The sequence below is a fragment of the Mauremys reevesii genome, linkage group 10, assembly GCF_016161935.1.
Source record: "Mauremys reevesii isolate NIE-2019 linkage group 10, ASM1616193v1, whole genome shotgun sequence".
In the NCBI taxonomy this organism is placed as follows: Eukaryota; Metazoa; Chordata; order Testudines; family Geoemydidae; genus Mauremys; species Mauremys reevesii.
In genome coordinates this window covers 3797653-3815590 of record NC_052632.1, presented here as the reverse complement: position 1 = coordinate 3815590, position 17938 = coordinate 3797653, and the positions used below count along the sequence as shown (strand labels likewise).

Genomic DNA, 17938 nt, shown 5'->3' with positions numbered 1-17938 from the left:
GGACAAAGAGAGGAACCAGATCCATTTGGGGCTGTTTGACATACAAAACTGAAAACAAGGATGTCTGGGTTGCCCTCTAAATCCAAGAGGCCAGTACGCTCTCCCCAGGCAGGTGTGCAGCCTCGCCACCATCGGAGCTTCCTATAGTCTGGTGGGGTTTGCGTTTAAAAGTCAAACAAAGGTGATGAGCAGTTCGCTGGCGTCTATCCGGAAAGCATCACAGCTCAATAGAGCATCACAGCCCAGGCGGCAGCATTGGGCACAGCAGCCATGGAGTCAAAGCTCCAGAGAGGAGGCAGCATTCTTCCCCCACTGCATCCGGCCCTTCTCCCTGGAGGCCGTGTGCTCCCTGGAGGGTGTGGCTCTCCCTGGTCCTTGGGGGGTGGGGGCAGGAGAGAGAGCTCCTTGCACCCTCCTCTGTTTTCCTTCCCCACCCCCCTCACTCCGTGCTCTTGGCCCAGGCACAATCTGCCCCAAATTGCTCCTTAAAATATACACACACCTCCAGCCTCACTGAAATGCAGCCACACAGAAATGGCCCCAGGGGCTGGGGGGAGGGGTGTGACTGGACCCCATTACAACCCTTACCCTGAGAGCCCCAGAACCCACTCAGCCCTACAGGGTGACCCACTGAGTGCCCTGCAGAGAGGTGACCTTAAGTGGACATCCTCCTTATTCTGTGTGTGTACATGACCAGATCTGCTAGCCCTCTCTCCCTCCCACCTCTGGCTCGTGGGACATGGAAATCCCATGGCACCCTTTGGGAGGGACAGTGGGTTTGCTTCAGCTTTTCTGGGACAAAATCCGTCCCTCACCCTGCTGCACCTGTCGCTCATTCGTGGGTTTCGCTTTCATGTTCCATGCAACCTCTAACCCTTGCTGCTTCATAAAGCGATTTTCTCTTTGTTCAGGAAGACCTGGCCATGCCCCTCATAGAGGAGGAGATCGATGGGCTGTCAGGGCTCTTGTTTCCTTTCTACGATGCTGATACGCACATGTTGTATTTGGCTGGAAAGGTGCGTTGGCTTTACTGAGGGTATCGGGCAATATACTGCGTATTCTGCTGTTCTCAGGACTGATGTGGCTCTTGCAAACTTGAGAATCAATCATCTCCCAAATAACCCATTCGAGAATGCAAGCAAAGGGGCACCTCGCAGATGAGCAGAGCATGGGGTTATTTTGGGCTTTCCATAAATAACTCTTACAATTAAACAAATGCTGATATTGCTTTCACCAGTGCAAATTTGGAGCAACTCCACTGAAGACTTTGGATTTACACGAATGTAACAGGAACCAGCCTTTGGCCATTGACTTTCTTTTAAAGGTCTTTGATTATTTTGCACTTCACTAGTGTTGCTTGTGTTGTAAAGTCCAAATGCCACCACTACAGAAACCTCTATAGTGGGGCACACTTCTCTAATGGCCCCCCAAAAGCACCTGTGTACCCTGGAGGGTGTGGCTTGGTGCACACATGCACACACTTCTCTGCAATCACACTAGCTTGTGCACAGAGCTCCACCTAAGTGAAAGGACCTGCAGATACTGTAGTGCATTTAGGAGGCCCTTAAAAAAGTAAACACATTTATTTCCTGTGGGCTGCTTGTAGGACTCCCTCTCAGTTCAGCTTATGGCCCTGAGTAGAGAAGCACCAGGTATACTTTGCCATCGGTGTTCATAAAGGCCACAATCAAGAAAGAAGGTCGTAGTGGTTAAAAAACTGACCTGAGTTAGAGGGGAAGTGATAAGGGAAGCAAAGGGATACAAGAAGTAATCTATGGCCACTGGAGTTGAGGATAATAACAAGGAGTCTAAGTATATTAGGAACAAAAAGAATCCTAATAATGGTCCTGGTCCATAGCTAGGTGGAAATGGTATAATTATCAACAGTGCAGGAGAGGCAGAAGTGTTTAATAAATATTTCTGTTCTGTATCGGGGGGAGGGACAGGAAATGATGTAGTCATATCACATAATGATGACACTTTCCATTCCACTCGTGCAAGGGTGCCCAACCTGTGGCTCCAGAGCAGAATGCGGCTCTTCATAGGTTAATATGCGGCTCCTTGCATAGGCGCTGACTCCGTGGCTAGAGCTATAGATGCCAACTTTCCAATGTGCCGGGCAGTGCTCAGCCCCCTGCTCTGCCGCAGGCCCTGCCCCCACTCCACCCCTTCCCCCAAGCCTGCCATGCCCCTGCTCTTCCCCCCTCCCCACCAGAGCCTCCTGCGCACCGCGTAACAGCTGATCGCGGTGGGCGGGAGGCCCTGATTGGCGGGGCTGCCAGCGGGCAGGAGGTGCTGCAGGTTGGAGTTGGGGGAGCTGATGGGGGGCTGCTGATGTATTACTGGGGCTCTTTGGCAATGTACATTGGTAAATTCTGGCTCCTTCTCAGGCTCAGGTTGGCCACCCCTGCTCTAGTGTCTCAGGGGGATGTTAAACAGCAACTACTGAAGTCAGGCACTTTTTAAATCAGCAGGTCCAGATAACTTGCATCCAAGAGTTTTTTTAAAGCTGGCTGAGGAGCTCACTAGACTGTTAATGTGGATTTTTTTTTCCAATAAGTCTTGGAAAACTGAGGAAATTTCAAAAGAATGGAAGAAAGTTAATGTTGTGCCAATATTTTAAAAAGGTAGATGGGATGACCTGGGTAGTTACAGGCCTGTCAGTCTGACATTGATCCTGGGCAAGATAATGGAGCAGCTGATATGGGACTTGAATAATAAAAAAATTAAAGTAGGGCTATACCATTAATGCCAATCAACATGAGTTTATGGAAAACAGATCCTGTAAAACTAACTTGATATCTTTTTTTTTTAAATTAGATTACAATTTTGGTTGATAATGGCAGTAGTATTAGTGTAATATTTTAGGCTTCTCTGGGGCATTTCACTTGGTACAGCACAACACTTGGATTGAAAAAATAGAATGTTACAAAATTAACATGGCACACATTAAATGGATTCAAAACTGGCTACTTGATAGGTTTCAAAATGTAACTGCAAAGAGGGAATCATCATTGAGTGGGTGCATTTCTAGTAGGGTCCTACATGGATGAGTTCTTGGCCTGATGCTACTTAATATTTTTATCAAATGACCTGAAGAAAACATAAAATCATCACTGAAAAAGTTTGCACGTGACAGAAAATTTAGGTTGTGATAATTTATGAAGAGGACAGGTTACTGATACAGAGAGATCTGGATTGCTTGGTAAGCCAGGCACAAGCAAACAATATGCTTAATATGGCTAAATGTAAATGTACGCATCTAGGAACAAAAAATGTAGGCCATACGTCTAGGATGGGGACTCTATCCTGGAAAGCAGGGACTCTAAAAAGGATTTAGAGGTTGTGGTGGATAATGAGCTGAATATGAGCTCCCAGTACAGTGATGTAGCCAAAAGGGTTAATGTGATCCTTGGATGCATAAACAGGGGCATCTCGAGTAGGAGTAGAGAGGGTTTTTTACCTCTGTATTTGGCACTGGTGTAACTGCTGCTGGAATATTGAGTCCAGTTCTGGTGCCCACAATTCAAGAAGGATGCTGTTAACTTGGAGAGGGTTCAGAGAAGAGGCATGAGCTTGATTAAAGGATTAGAAAACATGTCATATTCAAGGAGCTCAATCTATTTGCATTAATAAAGAGAAGACTAAAGTGTGACTTAATCAGTCTATAAATAAATAGTAAATAAATACCTACAAGGTGAACATAAGAACAGCCATACTGGGTCAGACCAAAGGTCCATCTAGTCCAGTGTCCTGTCTTCTGACAGTGGCCGATGCCAGATGCCCCAGAGGGAATGAACAGAGCAAGTAATCATCAAGTGATCCATCCCCTGTCACCCATTCCGAGCTTCTGGCAAACAGAGGGTAGGGACACCATCCCTGCCCATCCTGGCTAATAGCCATTGATGGACCTGTCCTCCATGAATTTATCTAGTTCTTTTTGAACCCTGTTATAGTCTTGGCCTTCACAACATCCTCTGTCAAGGAGTTCCCCAAGTTGACAGTGCATTGTGTGCTGCCTATTAATTTCATCCTAGTTCTTGTGTTATGAGAAGGAGTAAATAACACTTCCTTATTTACTTTCTCCACACCAGTCATGATTTTATAGAGCTCTATTATATCTCCCCTTAGTCGTCTATTTTCCAAGCTGAAAAGTCCCAGTCTTATTAATCACTCCTCATACAGAAGCTGTTCCATACCCCTAATCATTTTTGTTGCCCTTTTCTGAACCTTTTCCAGTTCCAGTATATCTTTTTTGAGAGGGGGCGACCACATCTGCACGTAGTATTCAGGATGTGGGCGTACCATAGAGACAATATGATATTTTCTGTTTTATTATCTATCCCTTTCTTAATGATTCCCAACATTCTGTTCGCTTTTTTTGACTGCTGCTGCACATTGAGTGGATGTTTTCAGAGAACTATCCACAATGACTCCAAGATCTCTTTCTTGAGTGGTAACAGCTAATTTAGACCCCATCATTTTATATGTATCGTTGGGATTATGTTTTCCAATGTGCATTACTTTGCATTTATCAACATTGAATTTCATCTGCCATTTTGTTGCTCAGTCAGTCAGTTCTGAGAGATCCTTTTGTAGCTCTTTGAGTCTGCCTGGGACTTAACTATCTTGAGTTGTTTTGTATCATCTGCAAATTTTGCCACCTCACTGTTTACTCCTTTTTCCAGATCATTTATGAATATGTTAAGTAGGACTGGGCCCAGTACAACTATTTACCTCTCTCCATTCTGAAAACTGACATTTATTTCTACCGTTTGTTTCCTGTCTTTTAACCAGTTACCGATCCATGAGAGGATCTTCCCTCCTATCCCATGACTGTTTACTTTGCTTAAGAGCCTTTGGTGAGGGACCAGATATTTGATAACGGGCTCTTCAGTCTAGCAGAGAAAAGTATAACATGAACCAAGGGCTGGAAGCTGAAACTAGATAAATTCAGATTGGAAGTAAGACATACATTTTTAACAATGAGGGTAATTAACTGTTAGACCAATGCACCAAGGGTCGTGGTGGATTCTCCGTCACTGACAATTTTTAAATCAATGTCGGATTTTTTTAAGATATGCTGTAGTTCAAAAGGAAGTATTTTGGGAGAATTCTATAGTCTGTTATGCAGGAGCTCAGACTAGATGATCACAGTGATTCCTTCTGGCCTTGGAATCTATGAATCTATTAGCATAAATTTAGTGCAACGCAGCCCTGCCCATTCAGTGCAGCTCCACTGATTTTAGCTTCATTCTAAAATTAGTTTATTTCTGTACTGGAATATTTCCTTTAGCATTCCTGGGCAACACAACGTCCTGGTACATTTTTTAGTACTTTATCCTCCTTCCATTGTGAGAGAACTAGATTAGATATGCAACTCGTATATGATATGGAATTCTTTGCCAGAGGATGTTGTGAAGACCAAGACTGTAACAGGGTTCAAAAAAGAACTAGATAAGTTCCTGGAGGACAGGTTCATCAATGGCTATTAGCCAGGATGGGCAGGGATGGTGTCCCAAGCCTCTGTTTGCCAGAAGCTGGGAAAGGGTGACAGGGGAAGGATCACTTAGTGATCACTTGATTTTTCTGTTCATTCCCTCTGAAACAGCTGGTACTGGCCACTGTCGAAAGACAGGACATTGGGCTAGATGGATCTTTGCTCGGACCCAGTCTTGCCATTCTTATGTTCTATGTTCTTTAACCCAAGGGTAGAAAAACTAATTCCATAAAGTGTGAGGGAGAAATGGGAGTTACGGGGATAAAATTGCTAGTCGTCTTGTGAGTCTTCTTCCCCAAATGCCATTAAAGAGACCGCATCTGTTCCTTCTACTGCTACTACTCCAAGAACCCAGACGCAGTATATGCAATGCTGTAGGTTTGGTTTTAGACTGTGTTCTACAATGGCTAACTAGCATTGTCGTGTCTGTATATTTAACCTAGAACTTGGCAGTGATGCACATGATGTTCTTTTTACACAGCTTTTTATTAACCTACAGCTTTTACCCTGAATGTTAAACTGATCTGCCTTTACCCCCCCTGCCTCAGGGCGACGGGAACATCCGATACTATGAAATCAGCACAGAAAAGCCCTATCTGAATTATCTCATGGAGTTTCGCTCTCCTGCCCCACAGAAAGGACTGGGTAAGAGCTTTGGCATGTTAGTCGGCTGCCTCTTTGAACATTAATATTAAAAAAAACCCACAGCAGACTGAAATAGTATAATTACATTTTGCTGATAAATGTATTTTGCATAATAACCTCCCGTGCTCTCTGCACTGTGCTGACTCTCGCTGTTCAAATATGTTCTGTGTCATTAGGTAGCTGATGACTTGCTGGAAAATTAATTCAGAATTCCAGTGTTCTTTATGTGGCATTTAATATTTTTGTGTATTTCTTCCTGGGTAATGGTGCAGTGTGACTCTGATGTATCTTACTGAGGGCCCAGTTCCAAGAAAATGCATGTGCCGTTTCACCTGACGGGCAGTGACCAGCTGCCTAAACTTTAACAAGTGACCTGAGCCAGTGATACATGGGAAGTTCCCTGGGTAAAATGCTCTTCCCTTCCCACCCTACCGCAAAATCCATCTGACCCATTCCCTGCCCCTCTTTGCCAGCACAGGGCTCTGATCTGCACATCTGCACCACTCTCCTCTCCTTCCCAGCACCTCCAGAGGCCCCTGCATGTGGCTTCCCTACCTGGAAGCAGTTCTCCAGCAGCGGCAGGGGTGACTGGTGGATTCTGGCTGTGGGGTGGCTGGCTGGGTGAGGACAGGATCAGCTCTGGTTGGTGGCATGGGGGGCAGGTCCCATTTGGGCTCTTGGAGTGGGCAGGTTTCCCTCATGGCTGGCCCCCAGGGGTGTGGGTAGGGTTGCTTGTGGCATGGGGCTCCCCCAATGGGTATAGAGGGTCAGAGGGAGAAGAAATGGGCTATTCAGATTCCAGGCTGCAGGTGGATAGGAAGGCCCAGGTGGGGAGGGTTCCAGGGAAGGAAGCATTTCCCACGGGCAGGACACAGACCGAGCACGCCCTGGAGAATTAGGCAGAAGGCCCAGCTCCCCAGTTCTGTGGTGTCCCACAGTCCCAAGAGGGCAGGGACAGGCGTGAGCAGCTCAGCTGCTGATTTGGAATGCGCTCTTTGGTACTGGTGCAGGCCTGCGATCTCAGGGAAAGTCGATGGCGCAGAGGGACGTGATATTAAAGGAGGTTGCTCTCTGCTTCGCAGCTCAGTTCAGTGCTGTGTCAGTACCCTGCACTCTGGACACGATCACGAAACAAATCTCTGTGCCCCTACTTAACTCCAGTCCTTGCCCCAGTGCTGCCTGCAGGCTCCAGTAGGCAGCGCTTGCGTGGTGGTTTCTGTACTTGTCTGGCAAAGCTTTCCTACCCCGGGGTAACACTTTCTACATGCTAGTGGTCTCTCCCCCACTTGCTGGCTGCAGCTGCAGCTTCTGCAAGGTATATACCTACCCTGGGCCTGATTGGGAAAGATGCAGCATGCCCTCAACTTGCACTGATGTCACCACCTCACAGAATTGGGTCCTGTATTTCTTCCTGTCTTATACACATATCGCGCCCCCCACGAGTCATCTGCAGTGATAGGACCGAGAGCACCAAAGCACGAGCCGCTGCTACTCGAGCTAAAGAAGTAACTCCATGCAGCTGGTAGCAGTGGTAGGCTGGTATCCATTAGGGAGTTACAAGGCACACCTTCTCACTTAGGTTTGTGTTTAAGCAAAAGAGAGAATCTCATTCTTGCGGAACACACTGACTGCTTTTCTCAACTTGTAAAGCGCTCACGATTTACGGTAGCTACGCTGTCAGAACTTTTCCCATCAACATGATGTCTAATTGGATCTACATATGCTCGACATGCATACTGCTACCATATCCTAAGCCAGCTAGCACGAGGCTAGTAAGATTGGTTCCTTTCTCACAGACCAATTTGTAGAGCAAGAGCTTTTGAATATTTCAGTGCTTTGTTGGCACGAAAGGAAAGAAAGACCCTTGCTCACATGTGAACTCTCTAATAGGTGTGATGCCAAAGCACGGGCTGGATGTGTCTGCATGTGAGGTGTTCAGATTCTATAAACTGGTTACCTTAAAGGGTCTGATTGAGCCAATCTCTATGATCGTGCCAAGGAGGGTGAGTACATGTCAGCACTGTTCCCACTCCCGTACGGAACTCAAATGCTCTGATGCGTTATCTCTGCCCAACACGTTCAAAGCACAGAGTTGGAAACACTTGGTGTGCCAGGGGAATTCTATTTCTGTTACTCGGGTACGTCAAAGACTGCCGTATTCTCTATTCAAATGATGCACAGGGAAGGAGCTGGGATACTCAGTCACTAAACTTTTACCTTTTGAGACCACACTAGGAATCCTGCTCTGACTTGCACAGAGCAAATCATTTGGATGAAATACAGTAAATGTCAAAAGGACCTTGGCAAACTGTATCTAGTGAATTAAGCCCCTGATGGTTTATATCACTGTCCACAACAACCACACATCTTACATACTGTACTCTGACCATGCTAGACATTTTCCTGACTTGCATATCAAACACCATGGGTTTGTTTTTTTCTGGCTGTGGACAGGGGTGGCTCTAGCTTTTTGGCTGCCCCAAGCATGGGAGGTCCGCCGGTCCCGCGGCTTTGGCGTGCCCGCCGCCGAATTGCTGCCGAATCTGTGGGACCAGCGGACCTCCCGCAGGCATGCCGCCAAAGGCTGCCTGACTGCCGCCCTCGGAGGGACTGGCAGGGTGCCCCCCGTGGCTTGCCGCCCCAGGCATGCGCTTGGAGCGCTGGTGCCTGGAGCCGCTGCTGGCTGTGGATAACATCTGTTGTCTTTGATGGGTAGATCTCTCTGTGACCTCTCATTTATATCAATTACACATTTTAGATCCAAACTCACATCTTGGCTAAAAACTGCTTTTCTAACGTACAGCAATGCTAAGTCTGAACTCTGTGCTTATGGAAAGTTCTTTAAAGAGCTGACGCCAGCATTTTTTCTAACTTCTGCTGCCATTATTTTGTGTGAAATTAACTGGTCTTCTGAAGTGTGTGACAAAGGTCTGTCCCACATCTAGGTTTAGAGCTCCATCCCAAGTACAGATCACATCTCCGTGTGCTGGGAGCAGTATTCAGTGCTGGCTTTGCCTGCTTTGTCCAGCTGTATGAAATCTGAAACAAAGCAAGGAGCCATGTTCAGGTTTAGGATTGAGTCAGTATCTTTCCAAACAGAGGTGACTCAATAGAGCTTCATCCTCATTGCTCTGAATTTGCTAATCTCCAGCAAGCAGAAATGTGGAGAAGAGGGGAAAGAGAAATTACCCGTGTGGACAACTTTCCTTGGTGTTTTCCCTGGGCTGTTCTTCTGTACGCCGTATGTGGCCAGAGTGGGTGCTCCTTGACTTAACTGGCTCGTGCTTTGAAATGGGAACTACAATATGTAACCATATGCTTTGTGCACTTAGCGTTCCCTGAACGGTCTGTGCAGCAGCAGGGAGCACCCTCTCCAACAGGCCAGAGACGATGCCCTTCCAAAGCCTCCCAGTTCAGCTGGCTAATACACCTCTACCCCAATATAACGTGACCCGCTATAACACGAATTCAAATATAACGTGGTAAAGCAGCGCTCCGGGGGGCAGGGCTGCGCACTCTGGCGGATCAAAGCAAGTTCGACATAACGCGGTTTCACCTATAACGCAGTAAGATTTTTTTGGCTCCCGAGGACAGCGTTATATCAGGGTAGAAGTGTATTTATTAGTCTGTCTACAGCTCAAATGCTTAGTACTGCTGGAGTATAATTTTCTTTCAGAACATGAATTTAATAGGCAGGGGCTCGGACTCTTTATTCCCCATTTAAAGTTAATGGTGAAAAGGCAGTTAAGTATTTTTCCTGGGATGCTATTGAATGGCTACATTACTGTTGGCCGGGGTTGTAAGAAAACGGTTGCTTATGGCACTTTGCAGCGCATAGTTACAATTGGGAACAAATGTTTTGAAGACAGCCGCTCTTTATTCTTCCTCACTTCCAGTCAGAAACATACCAAGAGGATATTTACCCGATGACTCCAGGTATAGAACCAGCCCTGACACCAGACGAATGGCTGAGTGGAATGAACAGAGGTAAAAGAATGAACCCTGCATGAGCATCTACTGCACTTCTATTGGAAATGTAAACAGAACTGAGCTCTGAGCCTCACCGTGAAATGTGTCTAAATCCATACTCATCCTCGGGCACTTTCCGTACTTTACATTGGCCACCAGCTGATGGGATGGTGGGTGCCTAGGTACTTAGTGTACATAAACCCCCAGGAACCATTTTAGAGCTAGTAAGCTGTGGGGCGGGGGGGGGGGGAAGGATAAGGAGGCCATTGAATGCTTTTGAGCTCCATCTATAAGTAAGTGTATTTGTGTTAAAGTAGTGCCTAGTTGCTCCAACTGAAAATATAGGCCTTGTGTGAGCATGGGAAAAGTGTGTGAGCAAGAGAGAGATTCAAGCTAGTTAACACCAAGTAGGCTGTGTCTGCCCCAGGTGCTGGTCTCTTTAGCACTGCTTTACCACGTGGTGTTTCAAATCTTTTTAGCAAAGAGTCCTGTGGCACCTTATAGACTAACAGACGTATTGGAGCATGAGCTTTTGTGGGTGAATATCCACTTCATCAGACATGCTGGTATTCACCCACGAAAGCTCATGCTCCAATACGTCCGTTAGTCTATAAGGTGCCACAGGACACTCTGTTGCTTTTTACAGATCCAGACTAACACGGCTCCCCCTCTGATACTTGAAATCTTCTTCGCTAACCCGATTAAAAAAAACAACCACCCATGGCTTTTTTTCTAGTCTGGACAAGGCCATAGTGAGACAGTTCATGTTCCAAAAAGTTGAGCGTCTATTTAGACAAGACAAAGGATGGGAAGGGAAAGAGGTACGGGGCCGGGGGCAGTGACTTGCCAAGGTGGCACAGCTGGTCAGTAGAAGAGCTGGATTAGAACCAGGTCTCCCGACTGTCAGTCCAGAGCCTGTCCAGTCCGGTCACCATGAAAACACATTGTTGTAGCAACTGACAGGTAGTGAATGTTAAGGTAGGACAATAGGGGAGGGATATATACACATGCAGTGTAACAGAGCAAGTGCTAACACCCTCCTTTATTTTACCGTCTCACGTAGATCCCGTACTGATGTCGCTGAAGGAGGGCTATAAGAAGGCATCCAAAGTTGTCTTTAAGGCACCAATAAGAGAGAAAAAAAGTGTTGTCGTCAATGGAATAGATTTGTTAGAAAACGTGCCCCCCAGGACAGAGAATGAGGTAAGCAATGTGTGTTGATTTATGGCTTTGAATGGCCAACCTCTTAGATCTCAGCCATGTGCTTCAAGCTTATGCCATGCAAAACCTTTCTTGGACATAGTAAGAAAACAGCTGGTAAGGTCTGCTGAATTTTCTGATCCTACTGAATACCACAGAGGCCTGATTTTATGCTGCAGATGTAATTCTATATTGCAGTAACACCTAGCTGACCCACTCGAGGACCAGGACAAGCACTGAACAAGATGACGGTCCTGCTCCAGAGAGTTTACAATCTACATATTCCCATTAATTTCAATAGAAAATAGCAGAGACTGCATTTACCCCAATTGTCGCCACTCCTAGCCTCCCTTGACCACAGAGTGCATTGAACTGTTCCGGTGTCCCTTCTGCACGCTTGGCTTCCATGTGCCATCCTAGTTTCTGGCATTAGTGGCTTTCACTGTATTTTCCATGTAGATGGTGTAACTTATAAGCAGTTTTGTAACAAGTTTGCAATAATCTAGGAACTGTAGGGTTGTTGTTAAGATGCACATCATAGCCACCTGGAACGTCACACCAACAGTGGGGACTGAACTCTGACCCTCCTTCTCTGAAACCAGACTCCTAGCAACTTAACTAAATAAAAATCTCCATCTGTTATCAATATAGGGCACATGACCATAGATGAGGTCATGACTGTATCTGACAGAGAGCAACTGCACACATCCAAGATTGGAGCATATAAACACACCAATTTGTGCATCTCTACTTTTGTTCCCAAGCCGTGAAAATCCACGTGTGTGTTTCCCTGGATCAGACTTCAACCCACAGGACTTTGCTGAGGTTTAAGCGGAGAGCATACAAAATTAACTGGATTAATTTCCTAACAGTTTTTAATAAATGATTGCTCTCTGTGCTACACTTAAAGACTGTGGGGAAACATTTACACTGAATCCAATATTGAATTTCTTCTCACAAACTGAGCACATGAGCCATACGATGTGAATTAACTGAGTTATCATGAAAATGGACAGGGAAAATCAATGGAGTATTGCAGGTAAACTGATGTTTCAAAAGGAACAGTGTAATGACATGAATCGAAAGCAGGTTCTCTGACAGTTGGCAGGAAAGGCATGAAGCCATCGGGGAAAGCAGATATTATAAATGTTAGAAAAAAAATTGTTGTACAACATTGTGTTTTCTCTTAAGCTCCTCAGAATGTTCTTTCGACAACAAGACGAGATCCGACGGTTGAAAGATGAGCTTTCGCAGAAAGACATAAGAATTCGACAACTACAGCTGGAGTTGAAAAACTTACGTAACAGCCCGAAGAATAATTAAATTAACCTCAAGGGACATTTTATAAATAAACTTTGTTTATATTTGCTCTTTTATTTTACTGTATCCACTTACACAGAATATGAGCTAGAAGGCAAATGACCTGCCATGCTAACTGGAAATACGTCCTTGTAGTCTTATCTAGCGCTAAAACGAAAGACCTGTACACTATAACTGAAAATAACTGCATGAAAGGAAGCTGGGTATGTATTTATATCCCAGCATTTTTCGTGGAGTAAGTAGAAGAGCAATTTATTCTCTATATCTAAAGACTACGGAACTAACCAATAGGGCACAACTTAAATTTAACTTGAAATGGAGAGAGAATGAAAAGAGAATACAGGGTGCCCTTAAGAAAGCAATATGGTTTATTGCTATTAACTTTTTCCTATGCAAAGCCTGACAAAGAATGCACACAGCCTACAAAACTGGAATTTTAATTCACTTAACTATAACCTAAAATATAGGGCTTAATTCACAAATGTTCTCTCCAAATCCTCTTGCCCTGGCCTTTGTTTAAAGGAGGTTCAGGAAAACCTGCCCTTTGCCCTGGCACTTGTTGCAAAAGTTTCCTTTTCTGGGGAAAGGTGGCAAAATTTGAAGTCAGTGTCTTAGAAATTGGCCTGATGGTCAAACGTTCAAGTCCCTTGGTCAATTGCTGCACTCCTTAATTTGTCACTTTCTTAAGTTTATCTGTATGGAAACCAGTCACTCTCCTTAGCGGGATGGGGGCTGGTTGTATATACAGTTTGTTTTTTTAAAACGATCCTACATTTCCTAGATGTAGTGGGTCTATCTTCCCTGATCTGCTAATAGGGACCTTAGAGTCCTACTTCCTCCTGGAAACATAGTGGTGATAACACTGCCGTAATGGTATGCAAATGGCAAGCAGCAAAGGAACCTGCCATTGCGCTCTTCCCACAACTGTCTTAAAACACCCTCTTGTTCAATAGTAAATGTTGCCAAGTTAGTGGTAACCTCTCCTGTGGAACCCTGATTCAACGACGTTTGATGTCTAGGAACTCTGGGTATGTCATCTGTGTGTCTGTTCTTCTGCATATCTGTTCCCACTGATAGAACTGCAGAGGGTTTAAGCTTCACAATAAATTATATATACACAATATATGTACACAATGACATTTTTGTGAATTAGGCCCATAATACAGGGAAAGACACCTAAAATACTGCTAGTTTATCTATATATATTTTCACTTAAATCAAGTAGGACTATCCCTAGCAGTATCAGTGCAACAAGTTTTTTCCCTGTTACTTTACATTGTGCTCTGCACCTAATGCTTTCCCTCCCCTTACATTAAAAGTGCTGTCATTCGCTATTATTTATGTTACCACAAAAGTGATGAAATAAAATGTTTTCAAGATACCAAACCTTGCGAGTGGCAAAGTCTCCTTTGAGTTTTCATTTGTAGCAACAATATGTCTGGCGCGAGCAACTAGCTCTTTCAAAATTTAGAATGAGTCAGGTTTAGAGGAGCAAAATCCAGGTATGCTATTGAATATCATGCTGCAGGAGACAGACATGAAATAAGCTTTCAGGAACTACCCCTGGGCATGCAGATGCAGGGAGCTGAGGGTTTGCTAACTCATGCAGCCTAACCAGAGAAGTTTAATAAGAACTTAAGACTTTCTCCCCAGAACTGTACAGCCTCTGGAACCCTACTGAAAAGATGAAGCTGGAGGATTTTCAACAGCACCCAAGGCAGTTAAGCACCTAATTCCCCCTGTTGTTCACCACAAAGAAGGGATTCAATGACTATCAGAATTATATTTAAATCCAATGAACCTGCCCTCTGGAGAGCCACTGAGGAGACAGTTAATATCTTACACCTGTTGCTAACTTTATACAAGTGATGTGTCTAAGTAGCTGATTATCCCTGTTAACTGGATGAGCAGCTGATAAAGTGCCTGCAAAACTGTGTCCAGCTAATAGAAGACCAGCTTGAGGCCACTTGCCAAATTAGGGCCTTATAAGGCATTGAGAGAGAACCTGAGTCTTTCCCGAGCAAACTGACTTACCATTTGGCAGCTGGGTCTACCAATTGATTGCATACTCCACAGCACATCCTTCCTTCATGAAATGGCTGCCTAATGCTACATAGCTTCCAAAGCCCCTCTGAGTCCACCTGCACCTTTTTTTTTTTTTTTAATTTACTCCATTGGTGCATCCTCTCCTTAACTACGTGCTTATTTAAGCATTCGGAATAAATGACTCCAAGGAGCCAACAGCATTCCAAGGTGCTCTAGATTATGCAACCCCCAGGAGGGGCTCAAACCACAAAGACTGAGGCGAGCGTTCAGGACAGCTGAATGTGTAATGAGTCTGGGGGGTGGGTCTGGCCTGAGCTGCTATTTGCTGGTTTACCTAGGGCCAGAGCCAACCCATGTTCACCAGGCCAGTGGTGCTGAGGCTACTGCTAGCAGAGATGGAAGCAAACACACTGGCTGCAGAACTTGTCCACTCTTTAGGGCCAGGCCAATTGCATTTTATTACCCTCTGCCTAGGCTTGCCCCTGGCTTGGTGTTGCTGCAGGCCCTGGAGGGACGCTGTTTAATTCGGGACATTTAACACATCTCTATGATTCTGGGGGCTGAGAGGTGGGAGTTGCCTCAGCTTTTCCCCTCTGGCGCAGAGCTGCGTTCAGGTTGGATTTTGAAGCTTGTGGGAGAGGCTATTGTGGAGCAGGAAGACCGAGGCCACCGCACCATTAATACATGCCTGGGGGCCTCCCCCTCCATTCTCAGGAAAGAAGATGGCCCTGCTATCAAAGCCCCACACTCTCCTGCAAGGTCGTGTGCAGCTTGTACCGACCACGCACCCTGGGAAAGGAAAGGGACCTGCTCCTCCACCTTCAGCTGACCTGCGTTTCTTGGCTGCCTGACAGTCTCCCATGGTCCTGTGCTAATCCTCCAACCCAGCCTGGTAAGTGATTGTTTGGGACATGGGGGCTAGCAGGGTTGCCTCTCCTGTGCTTGGGGTCTGGCCCCCTCCCTCAACGCCGCAACTGGTCTGGGGCAGGTAAGCGGGGGTGGTGAATGTCTGCCTGCCAAAAACCCTAGGCCCCATGGTGGTGGGGGAGTCTTTGCCTATAGCCTGGGCCACTGGGGGTGGGGGGAAGCCTTTGCCTGTCCCTCTTCGCAGGAGCAGAAAGCGAGAAATGGGGGGATGGGGAGGCCCCATGGGGGGTGGGGAGGGGGCCCACCTCTGTACTGCTGGGCAGAAGGTGAAGGCAGAGGACAAAGGGGTGAAGCGCTGAGGCAACTGGAGTCCAAACCTGACTAAAACGGTAGGAGAAAAGCAACTTACTGCGCCGGTGAGAATCTGCGGCGCTCGGGCTGCTCCGGAACGACGGCGGTTTGGGTAAGACCTCGCTCCCAAACCGCTGCTTCTCCTGCTTCCCTGATGCATCGGGCTGGTCTCCTATGCCCCTAAGTCAACTCTGCCACCCTCCCTGCTCCAGGGGCCTACGCAGTCGCTGTCCTGCGGTTTTAAATCCCTCTTCAACCCTCAATTCCATCTAGTCGCCCCTTCCCGCTGACCTCTGGCTCACCACTCCCACCCGCCTGCTGGCCTCTGCTCCCTCACGCTGTGCAGAAACTTACCTAACGCAAAACACTCCTGCAGAACGCACGCACTGCAGGGGCTCTTTCAATCAATCAATGGAGGCAGGCATGTTAAGTCCCTTCCCCAACCAGGTGTCACCCTTTGCCGTGATTTACACTGTGACTTGCTATCTTGTTGGTAAAATGTAGAGCTGGTCCTAGTCTTCAGCTTTTATTTATTTTTGCTGCTGTTGAAAAATAGCCTGCCCCCTCCCCCATGGATACTATTGGTAAATTAAAAAAAATTATTGAAGTTTCCTGGTTTTTAATCTTTTTTCCCAAAAATGGTTATCAGTTTTGTATTTATTGGACACGGCATTTTCATCTGAAGAGTGGGTTTTTGGCAAACAGAAGTTTGAAAACAACTTCAATTAAAAAAATAAAAAGGGGAATGGATCCATTTTGAAACTCCTGAAATGGAAACAACGTTGAATTTTTTCCTGGTTTTCTTGGTTTTAGAGCCGCTCTAAATGCCACATCCACCTGCAGTGCTTTCAAAATAACTGATGAGTCCCTTCCAATGGAAATGACTGAAGGCACATTTATACTTATTTCACTTCACGACCCACTAGGGCCTAGATACCAAGCTTTTGAAGGAAAAAATCTTGCTTAACCAAGTCTTAAATCACTTGAATAACTTCTGGTTTTTCTTGATTTCTTAACTACGTATAAAACTTTCTACAGCATGGAAATTCTCCTTTATCTTTTTAGCAGTTATTTATGTCTCAATATTAGTCTTATGCAAAAAAATTTTTTTTTAAATTCTCATGTGTAAGATGAGAGAGCTCTTCTCCAAAGCCTCTTGCATCAACATGTATTCAGCCCAATTATGGCTGGTGTTTCAGTGATGATTAATGAGTTGATTAGCATTTCTGCCAACATCAGCACAAATACTTTTGTTTTGCAACCATTATGTTATTAGTGAGACTAGCTGGAGATGGGCTTTGTAATCCAGGAGCTTTTTACAATTATGTATATGTGCAGGATTTATGTTTTTCATGACTTGCAGGCCTAGATGTAGGTTTTGTAAACGTGCAGGACTAGAAAGTTCTTCCACCTGTGGGGTTTTTTTAAATCAGAAATTGCCCAGCAGGTGGCAGTCTGTACAATATATCCATTCTGCTTTAGCAAATCTTTATTCAGTCTACTATATTTCAGCATTGACTTATGAATCCCATAGGAATACTGTGTAATTTATTTTCATTTCTATTTTACATACTACGAATGTAAATGCTTGAAACAAAGCAAGCTTCACTGATAACCCCGGAATCAAGTACACTGGATTACCTGCCTTTTTCTTTTATATAACCAAGACAACAGCTGTAACCAGAGCTGCTAGAGATCTAAGGCGCTGATAGAATAGTTTTGGTTGGGAGCAAATTTGTGTTCAAGGAAGTGAGATTAATAGTGGGGGTAGAGCAAGGTATAATGCTGGACAAGGTCTGAGTGTCATTCAGTCAACATTTACAACTAGCTTTTTACTCCTATTCTCAGACTCATTAGCAAAAATCCATAGATTCTAGGACTGGAAGGGACCTCAAGAGGCCATCGAGTCCAGTCCCCTGCCCTCATGGCAGGACCAAATACTGTCTAGACCATCCCTGATAGACATTTATCTAACCTACTCTTAAATATCTCCAGAGATGGAGATTCCACAACCTCCCTAGGCAATTTATTCCAGTGTTT

At 45.4% G+C, this 17938-nt stretch overlaps 1 protein-coding gene across 4 annotated transcripts in view; it reads left to right on the top strand.

The window, feature by feature from the left end:
- CORO2B (coronin 2B) overlaps positions 1–14020 on the top strand; it is a 129921-nt gene extending 115901 nt beyond the window's left edge. For all 4 annotated transcript variants that reach the window (XM_039492653.1, XM_039492651.1, XM_039492652.1 and 1 more), the window contains 6 exons: positions 912–1016; positions 6049–6145; positions 8036–8148; positions 10042–10132; positions 11178–11317; positions 12506–14020. In XM_039492653.1, the coding sequence (XP_039348587.1) occupies positions 912–1016; positions 6049–6145; positions 8036–8148; positions 10042–10132; positions 11178–11317; positions 12506–12637 (678 nt within the window). In that variant the 3' untranslated portion in view covers positions 12638–14020. The remainder of the gene's footprint in view (positions 1–911; positions 1017–6048; positions 6146–8035; positions 8149–10041; positions 10133–11177; positions 11318–12505) is intronic.
- The last annotated feature ends 3918 nt before the right edge of the window (positions 14021–17938 follow it).